The 16,434-nt window shown below is 48.9% G+C and overlaps 1 protein-coding gene across 1 annotated transcript; it reads left to right on the top strand.

The window, feature by feature from the left end:
- Positions 1-1,169: 1,169 nt before the first annotated feature.
- LOC308047323 (ectonucleoside triphosphate diphosphohydrolase 2-like) lies at positions 1,170-12,318 on the top strand (the record flags this gene model as incomplete). The annotated part of the gene is made up of 9 exons (XM_080355738.1): positions 1,170-1,283; positions 3,490-3,607; positions 5,388-5,538; positions 6,264-6,423; positions 7,654-7,881; positions 8,631-8,900; positions 9,939-10,034; positions 10,969-11,103; positions 12,088-12,318. 9 exons carry the CDS (start codon positions 1,170-1,172, stop codon positions 12,316-12,318), a joined length of 1,503 nt encoding a protein of 500 aa, XP_080211864.1.
- Between the last annotated feature and the right edge of the window lie 4,116 nt (positions 12,319-16,434).

Below are 16,434 nucleotides of genomic sequence, written 5' to 3'. Positions count from 1 at the left end.
GCAGATGCATTCTAGTTGCCAACGAGCAAAATCTGGAGTCTAAACTCTGAAGGAAGATGAGGCATTTCTGGCACTTTGCTTAAACCAAGGCTAAGATTGAGAGATGCATCTCCAAACACTCCCACAAGACCAAAAAGGTGTCATTCCTGTAGTTCTGCAGACAGAAGCCTGACTGGTGAAGTCCTCCGGTGGGCACAAGATGGCCTTGCCAATAAAGGGTCCAGGCTCACACAAACCAAACTATTTCTTTAAAGATGTTGCACTTTTATTCCTAGACCCAGTCTCTACGTAGCAGATTGGGACGGCCTGAAAGAAGCACCGCTCTTGGGACTAAGACGTTTTCTTCAGAAATTCTGGTTTCGGGGACATACCTTTGTAGCCACCAGAAAGGAGAACATGGGCTTATGTTCTGTGCAGGTGTTGGCTATTTTTCATGGGGAAGCTGCTGAGAAGGCAAATACAGGCACCTACACTGACTCTCCCTTCTAGGGGCAAACGACCTGAGCAGCCTCCCCAGTCTCCCTCCCACAGCAAAAACCAAACCAGCCAGAGTCTCCTGTGGGTGGAAACCCAAGCATGCAGATGTTTTCCTGTCCCGAGTGATGCTTGAGAGTGAAGGAGGAAGCAGGAGCAGTCTGAAGGATCCAGGTGTGTATGCTCTGCCCCAACCCAACAGACACACACTTGCAGGGAAGCGCCCCATGTCCACCCTGGAGCCCCCAGATATGGAGTAAACCCAGCAACAAGGAGTTTCCCCACTTCTAAATTTGGCAGCTAGCACTGCCAGGCGCAGAATACCAAACGGATGAGTTTTGCCTGCTTTCTGCTTATTGCATACCTGAGTTAACCCCACATTTCTGTTTACCTCAACCCCGTCGCCTGGGGCAGTTTCGAGGTTGCACCGATGCCTTTGCAAAGCTCGCGCTGAAACGGGCACGAAGCCGTCGTTTTATTTATTGCATGGAGCAACGGAAAGGAGGACTGCCTGACGCATCGCAGCTTGGCCCACACGCTCCTTGTGGTCCCTGTGGCTTGGGGCCGGGCTGCAGTCGCAGCCTGGCCCCAGCCCCGCCTTTCTCCTCTTTTTAAAGGTTATAAAAAGCAGTTGCTGTTAGTTTGCTGCTCCACTGCTTCCTCTTTTGATTCGTTGCGAAAGGAGAAAGCACTTCATGTCTTGGCGTGAACTCCTTCCCCCATGGCTGGTGATCGCAGCAGGACTGACGGGCATCGTGCTGCTTTGTGTCTCCACTAAAGATGTGCCCGTCGCACCTCTCAGGACCAAGGTAAGCGTGTCCACCTGCCCAAAGGGTGGCCAAGCCAGAGGTCAAGCGGGACAACGAGCAATGGACCTTCTCCTCATCTGTGGGGCTGCTGCTTAAGCAGAACTTGCCCATTTCTTTGTGCAAGTCAGGCTTTTAAATTGGTGTGTTTTGTTGCTTTTTACGTTCTTTGCACTACTGAGTTATTTATTAGCCTGAAATACTGAGGAAGGGACTAGAACAAGACTGTGAGGATGGGTTTGGCATCCTCCAAGATGCTGTAGCTTTTTGAACCAAAACCAAGCCAACCTCTTTGGCTTGTCAGAGAAACACAGGCTGGATACGGCCCATGGATCAGCAGAGATGCTCACTCAGGCTGAGGAGAGACAGCCCATGTCAGGAGCCACCTGGAGCAGCAAGGGACCAGGGTGTCAGAGGAGGGAAAGAGCTAGGTGCCTCTTGAAACTCAGCAGGAATTTGGCCCTGAACTGCTACTTCTGTCTTTAAATAAAAAAATTATCTTCCATGCCTTCTCCTCTTCTGCCCTCTCTTGATTTTAACCAAAGAGCCAACCTTCTGTAGGCAGCGGAGTCGGCTCTGCCTGGTGCCTGGGGGGTTAACGCCCATGCACTCTGCCTCCTGCTGCACCGCGGCCAAGGTGAGATCGGTGGCACGCTGTGGTTTACTCAAACAGAAGTAGGTTAACCTGCATGTTTAGAGACACTACCCCTTCTCCACACTCCTCTCAAAAACAAAATTTGATTTTGATTTAAAAATTTTGATTTGATTTGATTTAAAAAATACCCTTATTGCTCCATATTGCTCCTCCCTGGCGTTGAGTTGGGGCAGAAACACGGCCATGCCTGCTCCTCCCTTGAGCTCCCAGCAGCAGTCTCTCATTTTGTGAAGGAGGAAAAAAATCCAGGTTTCTCCACCAATACCATTCGTTCCTTCCTCTTCTGCGGCAGCCGACGTGTCCCTGCGAGAAACATGAGCTGTCACTCATGTGGGAGGATGCCAGCAGGCTCGGGCAGGGAGCTCCATCCTCCTTCCGCGTTTCTGCTCCAGTCCCACCAGTTCCTGGCCCGGGCGCTGGGTCTGGTGCAGCTGGGAGCTCCCAGGAAGGCAACAGGCAGCCAGCTCCGCTTGGAGGCTGCAGCCAAGCTCCGTTTTGTGTTAAAGCCCTTCTGATGGTATTAACATCAACCTTTCAGGAGGCTTCACCTCCCACTTAGTCACAGCTACAACTATTTCTGTGCGAGACATAGCTTAAACCCATGCACTACCACGTACCTCACAGATCTCATTATTTTCTTTCCCGTCTGTATAGGAGATGTCCCAGTTTGGGGTCATGTCTCAGTTTGGAGGAGAGGAGGAGACTCTAGACCAGCACTGGGGATATTTTGAGTGTGGGGACATCCAGAACAGCCACAGGGCTGTACCTCAGTGGTCTCTCATTTCCTAACCCTCACATATAAGGTGCAGCTCAGCAAGGCTCAGACAGCAGCAAATGGATCAGATGCTGGGTGGCAAACTAGGGAAGCCCTTGGCATCACTGCTGGGCAACAGGAAACTATCAGGGGACGAGGTGTTGAGAAATCTCATGTTTTCTGCTGCTGGTTCTGCCAAGATATTATCTTGGTCTCCTCAGGGCTGCTGCCCTGGACAGTGTATGTGCTGGTTGGTCCCAGCGTGCTGCAGGGCTGGCATGCAAACCCAGTCCATGTCACACCATCAAACTGCTGTGGGAGTCTCGGGTTCCTCAGAACCAGAAGCAGACCACAGCCTTCCAATTCCTGCACAAAAGCCGTACCTCGTTAGCAAATGAATCCAGCAGCAGTCTGAGTCCCAAAATCAGATGAGAGCTGTATGTTTCCATCTTCTGCTGCTTTAGGACCTGTTTTTCCTGAGCTCCAGATGGCTCAGCTCTCAGTGGAAAGCCTCTGCTTGGTCTCAGGAACAGCTACAGAACATGCCACTGGAGGTCTGATACATTCCCAGGTTTCTCTACGCTCCCGTCGCTCCTCATGTGTATTCAGAAATGCAGATGTTTCTCTGCAAATCCACATCATCTTCTGGCTTCACCCTTTCTTTGCATGTAGAAAGCAAACTCAAATACTGCAGTGCAGGCCCATGGGTTACCCAGAACACCTACATAACACTGAGTAACCCTACAATAATAAAGCAGCATTCAGTGGTGTTTATATAGAATGTTTTTGGGGTTTTCCAGTATGGCATTGTTCTGGATGCTGGCTCATCCCACACCATGCTGTTCGTCTACCAGTGGACCACCACCAAGGGAAACAAGACCGGGGTGATCAGGGACTGCAGCTCCTGTCTGGTGCAAGGTAAGGTGCCCAAGTCACACTCAGTGGTCTGTGGGACTGGTGTGGGATGGATGGAGATCTGTGCATGGACTATTGCCACAATTTCCTCGGCTCCTGTATCATCCAGCTGTGTACCGAAATCGTGGTGACAGTGAAGCTTATTTTCAGCCTGGGTCTTCTCAATGTGAGATTTACCATACGCAGCTGTATGTCTGAGCACTTGGCAGTAGCAGGTGACAGTTTATTGCCCTGCTGCTGGCAGGGAAGCACACAGAGGGGCTGGGGGCACCCTGATGCCCCCATAGATCAGTGGCAGAGCCAAGGTTGCTGAGCTTCTCACCCAGGTGAGACAGTGAACAGCAACAGAGACAAATCCAGCTGCAGGGTGACTCCTGGTATCTTCCGCCTCCTTGTGACTGGGCAGTAAGTGGTGCAGCTCCAGGACAGCCGAGGTGTGAAGGCTCTGACCCCCTGCATGGGGTTTGACTGCACAAACATGAGTTGAGTTTGTCTTTAGGTGTGACATTTTGGAGAATATTGGGGTCTTCCTCACTAGTTTGAATCAGTTTGGCCCTGCCAAAGCCCGCTGAAAGGGTTTCATGCATTAATGCTTGGGGTTTTCCTTCCCTCTCTCTCAATCTTGCTTTCATGTTGAAGCCCAATTATAGTGCGATACTGGGAAACCCTTGAACTTTCAGTAGCAGTGTAGTGTGGGAGGGCAGCTGCACAGCAAGCAGACAAGAGGGTTTGTGCCCTTGCAAGCTGTAAGCAACACAAACCACACACAGGAGATGCAATAAGGGCTCCCTGAAACCTTGTAGTGTCCCTTGCCTGCTGCCACGTTCACTGGTTGGGTTAAAAACAGCAACTGTAGCTCGGTGCAGCAGTTTGTTAGCAGCAGGAGCAGAAAGTCCAGGCAGGTCTCTTCCCCAAATGTAAGAAGTTCTCTGTCTGCACGGCAGGGTGGTCACAGCTTTCGAGTGGCCGTAGACAATCCACAGCCCACCCCTGTACAGAGCCCAGGAGAGCAAAGCACGTGGTGATGTAGTCACACACCAGGAAGCCGAGTGAGCCAGAGGCTGGGGAAGTGAGGCTATTTCTGGGCAGAGGCTCAAAACCAGCATTTAAGAGCTCCTTGAACCTTGCTGGGAGGTTGGTCAAGGCTTGCATACAGCTTCCTTCCACCCAGCACCAGCTTTGTCTAGAGCAGGGGTGTCTCGCTTGCAGGCACAGGGCTCAGAAGCCACCCACCTCTGCCAACACAAGAGGAAGTGGCTGGAGGAGAGAGCTGACGCAGCCCCGGCTCTGTCTGCGCGGCAGTGGGTCCTTTTGCTTATCTTCTATAGCGGCTAAAGTCACATTTCTTCCTCCATGGGCTGGGACAGCCTCAGCTGTTGCAGCTGTCCTATGGCTGATGTGTGGTCATTTATGGGACATAGCAGCAGAGCTAGGGTTCTCTGTGAGATTTGGGATTTACATAAAATCATAGAATCATTTTGTTGGGAAGAGACCCACCAGATCGTTGAGTCCAACTGTTAACCCACCCCTAGCACTGCCCCACATCCCTGAGAACTTAATCTCCATGTCTGTTCAACCCCTCCAGGGATGGTGCCTCCACCACTGCCCTGGGCAGCCTGTTCCAAAGCCTGACAGCCCTGCATGTGCTGTTTTGCTCCCCATACCATATTTTAGCAGGAGGAACTCCTTCATTCCTCATAGGACTGCAGCCTCTTGGGTAACAGCTCTCACACTTCTCCATTATCTTTCCTCCAAAAATTTCATTCTTTCCCCTGGTCATCAGGTCTGGGAATCTCCAACTACTCAGATTTTCCTCAGAATGTAGAGAAGAGCTTGGAGTCATGTTTGAACTGGGCCCAGAAAGGGATCCCAGCAGATCAGCACAGCCAAACCCCCCTCTACTTCGGAGCATCCGCCAGCATGAGGCAGCTGAAGTGAGTGAATGTTGCAAACCCACACCCAGAGATCAGCACGCGTCACACGGATCATTCCGTAAATGCATCTCACCCTGTCTGCTCTGCAGTGTGTTCCATCCCCACCCTGACGGTCAGGTAAACCTTCTTCAGGTCCCCACGCTCGAGGGGAGTACAGCATGGCTGTGTCTCCACACTGTCGCCCACCAAGGAGCTGTGATGAAGGCAGTCTTGCTACTGCTATCGGTCTGCATAAAGTCCCCTTCACGATTAGTGCTTGGGAAAACATCTGCCAGTCTGGAAGCTGAAGTGTTTTCAGTTTATGTGACAACCCACATGGATTTGCAGGGTTTGGGAGCGGCGGTGGGAAGATCTACCTTATCTTACACACTTAAGTGGATCCTGTTCTCTATTATCTCATTACTGGGAACTTTATCTCCTTTTATAGACTGGGGAAAAGTTCTGGAGGGGGCCAGGCCACTGGGTCAAGACCACAGGATCCTTCAGTGGCATAAAGTACTAAACTCCCAAATTCTTGAACAATGACACAACTACTCAAATCACTGCCCTGCTGTTCTTGCCCCAGTGTCCTGCAAGGGGAGAGGGACAGAGCACCAGGAGTGGGACTGACACTGTGTCTGTGCTTCCATCCAGAGTGGTGAGCGCAGCAGAAGCCCTACAGCTGTGCCCCCAGTGTGGGCTGCTCCCGTAACCACAACTGTGCCTTCTTTTTCTTTCCTGTTTAGCCTCACTCATCCCACCCTCCCTGACGGTGTCCTTGCAGCCCTGACTGTGGCCCTGAAGTCATCCCCCTTTGACTTCCAGAGGGCACAAATCCTCTCCAGTCCAGAAAAGGAAGCATTCAATTGGGTTGCTGTTAATTATGTCCTGGGGAACTTCTTCAAGGTAAAGGATGATCCTGGCTGGGGAGTACAGAACTAAGCTGAGCAATTCCCATTCACAAACAGGCACAGAAACATATGGAGAGATCATTAAAGCCCTGTACTTTAAACGATGCTTAAAAGCATGGCTTGCACTGCCTTTTAGAGGAGGCAGGTTATATCCAACACCAGCTGGCTGGGGGACATGTGAGGCGGTTAAAACTGGATTGAAGGACCAAACCTCTAATCTAGCCTTTCCTGGGCATGTTCATGTAGTCGCCCTAACACATGTGAAGCTCTTTGGACAGCACATCCAGGATGCTCACATAGACATCCCTATGTGGCCTGGCCCTGGGGTATCACCAAGAACCCCACTGCCCCAAGTCCCTGCAGCTCCAGCTCAGCACCACCAAACAGCATCGCTGCTGTGGAGCCCACTGGAGCCCAGCTGTCCCACAGGGCATCCCATAGAGGGTAGACAGAGATACACAGTCTTTTGCTGCAAAAACAAAAGCCCATCAAATTTCCTCTCATTGAAACGCGAATGAGAACACAGCTGGGTGTCCCAGCACAGGGGCCTGCTCTGTACTCAGAAGGCACTTGCTAAACAACAATAATACATTTAAATTTCCTTGTTCTACCCATGGCTTCTCAAGCCAAGGGGTGTCAAGAAGAACTCCAAGGCTGTTCTGACAGCCAGCAGCAAGCGTGCACTGCTGAGGGAATTGCCTCCCCTGGCCATGCACAGAACGCTCACACGTGCAGTCAGCACAAACTGTCCTGCCTGTTACTGCCATCTCCAGCACTGCCAAAAATCAGTTCTGCGAGCCAGCAGGAGATGAAACCACAGGGTTCATCTGACAGGAGGACCACTTTAGCACCAAGGCAGCACTTGAAACCCCTATTTGTCCACCTGGAAACCTCCTTCCCACTCCCCACCACCACCACCCTCTCTTCTCTCCCCTGCTCTTACCTGCTGAGACCCTTGAACAGCTGTGCAGGATGGCGAGCCCTGTTTGCTCTTGCTGGCTGTGTGGAGCTCTCATGCAGCTGGCAGTGCTCATACAACGGCTTGTCTGTTCCCTCAAAAGCCACTGGTTCAGCATCCTCCTGTCCTGTGAGGAAAGAAAAAATAGCGTTGGGTTGTACTGTAGCAGAAAGCTGCTTTCTCTCTCTCTGCACTAATGCTTGAATCTGACCATGACCCAGACATAAAAGTCTTAAGAACTGATCTCTCTGGTTCTTTTTGGGTCAGTACGACTGGCGGGGACAGTTAGTCCCCTCCGGGAAGGGGACGGCAGGAGTCCTGTCTGTGGGAGGAACCTCAGCACAGCTCACTGCCGGGGTAAAAGAAGAGAACCAGGCACCAATGGAGGGAGCCAGGCTGCAGCTGTATGGGCAGACACACAGCGTGTACACTCGCCGCTGCCCCTGCCACGGCACGGACCAGCTCCGCAGCAGCCTGCTCTCCACACTCATTCAAGTGAGTATCTGCCAGAAGGACATTTGCAAAATTCCTGGACAGAATATTAACCCTCTGCACTGAATGACAGTTGCATAAAGCATAGCTGCTAGTGAGTAAAATGTCCATCACCATGTTTCATAGAAGGCATTTGCATATATCTAAAAAAATCCACTGTTTTTGTCAGACATACTCACTATGCTCAAATCGATGCCCTCCAAGTAGACACACAGGCACCAGTTCCAGAGGTTCCTACTTGCAGGCTCTATTTGGCTTCTGACTTAATACACACGAGCACAGAATTGCTCTCTCCAGAGCTCTCCTCATTTGAGACCTGAACATCCCACATGGAGACTCACTTCACCACAGTTATACTGGGCAATTCCTAGAAATAAGAAGCACTTTGGGGTTGAACCATTCGGAAGTCAGACCTCTTTCTTGCCTCTACAAAGAGTACGGGATTCACTGAAATTGTGTTTTCGGCCTATGGAAGAGCAGGTAGAGCTGGGACTCCTCAGCACCCCACAGCAGGTCTGGGCACTGCAGCTTGCCCTGAACTCTTCCGGAGCTGGGAGCCTCCTGCACCAGCCTGGGTTCACTAGTTGACATAAGGTTTGGCAAACCTTCTGCAGCCTTTCTGCTCATTTACATCATTGTGGTGACAAAGGAAAACTGTTCTTCACTGTGTTGCATTTTGTATTCCTTTGTGAAGGCCTGGGATGGCAGCCTCTTCTCTTGCTGCCTCTGTCCTTGTTTTATTCTGCCTCTAGGAACAGAGAAGTGCTAAAACCATGTCTAATCCCTGCTGGCCCCTCTCCTACTCCCGGGAAGTGCAGTGGCATTCAGTGCACACGGGGCCTTGTGCTGTCAGCAATGACACATCGGACATCCCTGGCCCTGAGGTCTTCAACATCACCGGCTCCAGCAATCCCACCGCCTGCATGGGACTCGTGCAAAGGCTGCTCAACGCCTCCTCTTCCTGCAGCTTCTTCAAGCATCTCCTCAGCAGTGTTTTCAAGCCCTCTCGGACCAGGTTTCTGGTGAGTTCTCATTTACACTGGGGTAGGCAACTGGTATGGAGAACCCATGAAATAGGACCAGGTTGGTCATTAATAAATACAGTGGAAACAGCCACACTGTTCCAGTATTTGGGTGGTAAAACGCTGGCCCAGGTTGGCCAGAGAGGTGGTAGATACTCCAACCCTGGAGACATCTCAGGCCAGGCTGGACGGGGCTCTGAGCAACCTGAGCTGGTGCAGATGTCCCTGCTCATGGCAGGGGTGGCACTGGGGGAGCTTTGAAGGTCCCTTCAACACAAACCATTCTATGATTCTATGACACTGTGCCCTCTACTAACCAAGACGGCCAGTTCTCATGCTGCACATACGGACTCCTGTGCTCTCCCCTTCATTGGCACAAAGCTGTCCAAACATGGACCACAGCTTCCCACTGCTGACCGTGGCAGAGCTTTCTTCATCCACGTCTCAGAAACAACTGCTTGTGAGACAAACTTTGGAGCTCTGCAGAGCTCTACAGAGCTCTACGGGAGCTCAGGTGAGCCAGCAAGGATAGAGCAGTCAGGACTTGTGTGCTGAGAAGCTCTTCCCACACCAGGTGTGTGGTGAAGCCAAAGCTCCTCTGCCACTCTGAGCAGACATCTGGGCATGCTCATATCTGAGACCCTGGATCTAGCATCCAGAGTCACTGAGACATTAAGCCAGGACCATCTCAAGATCCTACAAGAAGCTGAATGCATTTCCATGAATGCAGAGGGAGGAATTTCAGAAGTTCCCCATGGACACTGTGCCCAGGAGCGTAAGGACCAGCCTGCTGATCAGGCAGGGCCAGGAAGGCTGCTGCATGCAAGCTAGCAGCAGCCTTGTCTCCATCTCCAGACAGAAACACATCTGCTTGTTTTCTTTGCACCCAGAGGTACTTGTAGCCACCGCAGACCCACAGAAAGGGCACCCTGGCAGCACACCACACGGATACTGCCACGGCTTTCCCAGAGGCACTGCATGCAACGCAAGGATGCAGAGTGCAGTCCAGCCTGATGATTGTTGCTGCTGCTGTTATAGGTGATGTCTGAGGCCATGGATTTCATGAGAGAAACTGTACGCTCTCCAGACTTGGGCCAGGCAGTCAACAGGCTTTGTGGAATGTCTGTCAAAGAGGTAACTGGGGAATAACTTAGTGTGCAGGGAGAGTGGGTCGCAAGGAACAGTCTGTTGTGAAAGCCCACAGGGCTCAGACTGAGAGAATCTGGATTTGCCAGTTTTTGTTTGTTTGGGTTTTTTTGTTTGTTTTTTTCATATCCTTTTTACTTTGAGGAAACAGGCTCCCCTTATTTTCCTTCCTTTCAAATCCCAGCTGCTGCTGGTAACACCTGCACTCAGTTAAATGAAAAGCCACAAGTACCTTTTAGTGGATATTAGGGATCAAACAGGAAGGCTGTCTACTCACTCCCATGCATCACTTTGCCCTTCCTGTTATCCTCCAGTCCTTAAGTGCAAGGAGCACATCCCCTCAGACTTCAGGGGCTTTCCCATTTCACCTGCGCCCACAGGGATCAAGCCAGGGGGACTTTGTAAATTATTTTCCTCAACTGGTGACCCTCACTTGCACCTACACTGACCAAACATCCCCAGTAACATTCAAACTGGACAATTTCTACAGGGTTTGCTAATGGGGTAGTAAAGCCCATAAGCAGTTCCTTAAACCATTCTCTTCTGGATAGAAAAGAAAGATCTTGTTAATATTCCTGTTGAGAGAAAGGCTGTGGCATTAACTCAATCTAATTAGAGAGCAGAGTCACACCAAGCAGTTCACCTGCAAGGCAACTGTCGGAGACCTGGCTGCCAGCCCTGCTGCTCTTGGAACCGCCTGCTCTTTAATAACACGGGAACAAAGGCACTAAGAGATGACACTGGTTCCCAGACCACAGCCCAGTGGGTGCAGGGAACAGGGTTTCAGTCTGCACAGGACTGCACAGTGTGCAGACACTTCTCCACTCCCAGAGCATTAGAGAGGCTAGAGCAGGCCTGAAATTCAGCTACTGAATATTTACTTATTTTTTTTCCCCCCATCTTCTTTTGGAAATAACACCAGCTGGTCAAAGAGTCCCAAACAAGCCTGGATACACTTGCTGATTATTGCCTCGTGTCTGCCTTCATCTTTCATCTCAGCACAAAGGGATACATGTTTGACTTGGACAGGTCTGTCTGGACTGCATTCCAGAAGAAGGTCAGTTACCTACAGCGTGGTATTTCTAATCATGAGGGAGGGCTCGTTTCAGTAAAGCCAGCCTGTCCCCAGCTCCTACAAGCCCTAACTAGCTAGGTTTCTCCAGCAAGCTGGTTTTGCAAAATAAATTCACAATGGTCATGAGATAAACAAGACGTCTCAGAGAGCTAGAGATTAGACGTGTCACAAGTGAAAAACAGATGGGTCAAAATCTAACCTGAAGCAATATAATCTTTAACAGTCTACGCCCAAAAGGGAAGTATGGCTTTATCACCACTTAATGCTAAGGACAAACTGCTGACAATATTTCCTGAGCCAAAAGATGCTGCTTTACTCTTTGCAATCACCTTTATACTGGTGAGGGTTTATAACTGGCTTCTAAGGTCTGAAATTGCTTCAGGATCTGATTCAAGTTCTCCCCTCTGCAAAAGAAAAGAAAACTTATTCCCAGACTTCTTCTCACCTCATCAGCAAAGGCCTGGTCCCACCGAGCAGGGCGGGTCAGTCAGCCACGTCATGATCATCAGACTAAGGCAAGGGAGTGAGGTAGGTCCAGGGTCCAGCCTAAGAGCCCAGCCTGGAAAACCAGAAAGAAAGCCACTTAAAATGTAAGTCTGAGGTTCAATCAGGGACAGAGCTACTCATAATGTAGACCTGAGGCCTATCTGGAAAATCCAGTCAGGAAGCAGAAGGAACAGCACATACCTACAGCCCAGCTTAGGAAAAAGTAGCTGCCCAGGCCAGAGCTTAAATGGAGCTCCCAGCCCCACGGGCAAGGGGGTGGGTGGAAGTGCCAGGTGTGACTGGTCAGGGCAGTTAAGGGCTATTAGTGTACTGACAGTGGGAAAGCTCCTCATTTTAAGGTTAATCCTTGGATCAGTCTCAAAAAAAAGTATAGGAGGCCTTGGGCCTGCGGACAGAAACACAGCTAGGGTCTAGACTGTCTCCTTCTCTTGTGACCTCTCCTCCTTTTCATGCCAATAGATGGGTGACCCATCAGCAGGCTGGACTCTTGGGTACCTGCTGAATCTGACCAACACCGTCCCCCAGGACAGCCCAACCTTCCTCAAGGGGATCGAATCAGGGGTCTGGTCCTTGCTCCTCATCCTCTTTGTAGTGCTGCTCACCGGCTCGTTCATGCGCATCTCGTACCGAGTGATGGTCAAGGAAAACAGCTTCAGTAACAGGAACAGCAGCGTTTTTGATGACGACTGACAGTTATTCTGGGACTCGATACTCTTGCCAGGGGTACATATAGAAATCACACAGATGTGGAAGATGCAAGTGACTTTTCTGGAGGACTCCCAGAGCCTTATTTCAACTTGTCAACACTTGCACTACTGTCCAGTGAGACAACGGACCCTGTTCTGCAGGAAGCCTGTGATTCCTGGTGGATCACAAGCGATTTGTTCTCCAAACAGGAGAGCAGCCTGCACAGATCTTGCTTGGGCAGCAGCTGAGATTACTCATGTCCACCTAACGAGGTGATGCCTCTGAGCAGGCAGGCCCTGAGCTACTGTGCAGCTAATATTGAATAACCCTGTCTAATCAGAAGAGGTGGCATCTGAAAAAAAGCGCTCTGTCCTCCGCTGTGCCCACAAGAGAGACAATACCTCCAGTATTGCCCCCAGTGAAGACTGGAACAGCATTAAAATGTAATGAGAATATAACAGCCAACTGGTTTCCATGTTCTAAGGAAGAAAGCAGGTATTTTCTGCCTGATCTGTCTGTTCTTCCACCTCAGGGATGGTATCCATGCATCTGATCCATTCTGCTGACCAAGAATCCTTCAAAGGCAATGTTTTTTAGTCTTGGCATCCACAAAATGTGCAGAGCATCAAAGGAGAAACAAAATGCACAGACACACAGCTGAATTCCTGTCTCTCAGCAGAGTCATGGCAACTCAGGGTTAAAATTGACAATTTAAGTTCTTTAATCAAGACTTAAATTAACACATTTCATTTCATATCTACTCAAATCAGGTGCATGGTGGGCTGAGGTTCACCAGTTGGTTCATTTGCACTGAGCTGCTTGTCTCGCTGACTCTGGAAGTGTCTCATCCAATACTGTCCTCTCGAGAAGAGCAGCCCCAGGGACAGAAGCTTTCCTAATTGTCAGTCCAATGACTTTCACCTTAGACAGTGACCAGAGTTACTTTATAACCCAATACTCAGGATTCCTCTGGGACTTGGCAGTCATTCCAGTTTCTCTGGTCTGCTCTGCTCGTCTAAAAGGTGAGGTGGTGTACAAATTCCTCATGTTACTGAGAAGACAAGGGATGGGTTCAGACAAATAGTGTTCTTTGACTAAAACATTTAGAGTTCACATCTTTTATTTCTTCAGAGACTTAAACACACAGGCTGTTAAAATCCTAAGAGAGAAGCGTCTCCTACTCATTTCAGAGTACTTTAACTAGAAATGTAAACGTTCACAGATGCAATGATGTGCCTTGCAGGATTTTTTAAAGCTACTGTGGCACCCACATCCTTTCAATTCTGATTATTAATTGCTTGTGCTCCCAACTCTTATATAGGACATGCTCCCTCACCCATAATATTGGGGCATTCATAAATTTTCAGGCCAATTAATGAAGGTTTGGAACCTGTCAGTCAAGTTTGGAGGGGTGTGGAAACAGATTTAAACAAGCTTCATATTAATTTCTTTGAGTTACACGGTGGATATTTTTAATTACATCATGTTATTAAAGATGTTTTAATAGACTGTCTGTGTTATTCTTGGCAAGACATCAAAGCGGGGGTTTCACTGTGAACACAGAGCGTTTCAGCGAGGAGGATGGGGGATGCTGATTTTGCCTCTGTTTACTCAAGAGCTGTTAGGCTGTGTACTTTCAGGGTACACAATGAGAACCCCTGAAGGCACATTCTTCCCAGTGGCAGGCTGGCAGAAAATGACTTCAGATAACCTGGCTGCTGGTATTTAGTTGATGAGAGACGTGTCTACATCTTTGATGTGTTCTTTGCTCAAACCATCTGAAGAAAGTAGGATGGATACAGGCAAGTCTACATAGAAAAAAGAAAGGTTATCAAGGAGTCAGTGATATCAGGGAAATTCCTGAGAATTCATTCCTCCCACGGCTGGAAATGCGATCATTGAACAGAGCTCTGTGACTGTCAGCACTGGGGGATTCCTGGCTGAGCTTTGCCACCTGCCCAAGAAGAATCCTACCACTGTCAGAAATGGAAATAAGGCAGTGAGATGCCAGGAACCCCAGGACTCCAGGTGTTCTGGCCTGCTCAGTCATTACACCTGCTTGATTTTGAATACTAGATCACAGGGTCCAAGAGAAAAGACATTGGCTGGAACTTCCCCAAGCTCTTGTTGAGCTTTGGGACTTTCATGCAGATAACAAGTGAGCAATTAGGCAAGAAGCTCAGCACGTCCTCCTGATAGTTGACTTTTGCCTCACACATGTCACTGAGCTGTACTGAGTGACGGCACATACAGACAGCATAACTTACCCCATTAAATCCATGATGCTTGAGTCACCGCTTGACATCAAGCCACTGCTCTACGATGCAAAGACAACCCACGACCACTTGATTTCGAGCAAATCTTAAACTCCTGAGCTAAAAGCTGCTGTTCTCATCAGTGAGACATTCTGATGGCTGAAGTTCTTCCCTCGCTGGTCCACATGCTGCAGGCAGCAGCTCCACTCCCTCCTTCCCCATCACTCCTCCCAAATACCACCACCTCTGTCTTCTCCTGCACGTAGGTTGTGGGAGCAGGCAAGGGTGGGCAGATTTGTTCTCATATAACAACTGTGCCCCAGCAGCTGGGCTTGGAATGGGCAGCATCGATGGTGCTTAACATTCTCCTTCTATCTGGCAGAAAAAACAAAACCCTTATTAGAGGCATTTACTAGATGACAAACTAGACTGGTATTTTAAAAGCCCTGAAGTGTGTTTTTATTCATAAAAAAGGCAAAAAAATTAATAACATTTGGAACGTAGGAGAAGAATGGAAACTAATAAAAGTAACATATTCCTTTCTCCCAGCTCTCTGTAGAAACAGCTCCTTCGTGTCAGCACTACGTAAATTTGGAGAATTAATCCCCAGATTACCTGGATAGCAGAAATCTACTTAAAAGGAGATTCTAGAATAACTCGTTTACTTTGAAACAAAGACATTTGCAGCCCTTTGATTACAATGTAATTGTGGAAATTATTAATAATGAGGACTTTCTAACTGTCCATAAATTCTTCATGTTTACGCATAGCTCCCTCACTTCTCACTCAGCCTGAACCATGGGAGAGCTGTTCTGGCAGATAACATCTTCTCACATGTAACTGCAGTTCTGCTACTGTCAGCAAGTATCAACGAGAAGGAAATCAAAAGTATTAGATACAAAAATTGGCACCAGAAAGCAATTTCTGTAGTTTAGTTTCAGAAACACAAGAGGTTAGCTGACCTGCTGCTGGCTAGAGCAGCCTAAATTTCATTTCAGCATGTTCGTAGGAGTGTATTAGCTCTTGTCTTTCTTCCAGTTTATACCATTTCCAAAGCATCGTGGATTCCCAATCAGTACATCCCATCTGGGTTGTACCAATGAATTCCCATGAAAACTGAGAGAAATTACAGTTTATTGCCTGCAGTCCCATTCTGCAGCACAAAGTTCAGCACCACAGGACCAGAGTTGTTTACTTCTTCCTGTTCTGACGCACCCAGGCTACCCAGGGTTGTAGGAGCAAAGTCCTAACCTCCTCCTCGGTGCTTGGCTGTAGAGAAGTGATGCTTTTTGAGATACAAGGATTTCACAGGACACTTACAGATCAATTAATTCACCAGGATTTCACAGACTGGACTCTACCAGGTGCTGTCACAGACCTCCTCCTCTTGTTGGCAGGTCATCAAGTCACACCTGCTTCAAGAACTTTGCAAAACTTGTCATAAGGCTGAGCTCCAGCTTCCCATTAGCAATGCAAGGATTGTAACTCCTCCTCTCCTTAAGATACTGTCCTGCCTGTGGAGATGTCCTATTCGGTGGTAAGGAAAGGCCTCCGGAATAGCAAGTGTAGGAACTGCAGTACTTGCATTTATTCAAGATGTTTGGGGCTGTTATAGGAAACAATAATGAAATAACTTGAAATCCACAACCACTGGTGGAGAAAATCCAGCAGAACATGAGATAAATGCCCTTTAGGATGGCTGGATTTAAAGATTAATCACTATATTTTTATTTTCCTCTTAAACCATATCTATGATCACTTATCTGAATATCTTACAGAGTAGGAAGCCACATGATGTTTATATCCTGCCTCATGGACTGTCACTCCTGCTTCAAGAGCTAAATCAGAACACACTGAAATAGAT

This window comes from Nesoenas mayeri, assembly GCF_963082525.1.
Source record: "Nesoenas mayeri genome assembly, chromosome: 18".
In the NCBI taxonomy this organism is placed as follows: Eukaryota; Metazoa; Chordata; class Aves; order Columbiformes; family Columbidae; genus Nesoenas; species Nesoenas mayeri.
The sequence above is the reverse complement of the archived record's forward strand: the minus strand, read 5'-3'. Positions and strand labels throughout refer to the sequence as shown.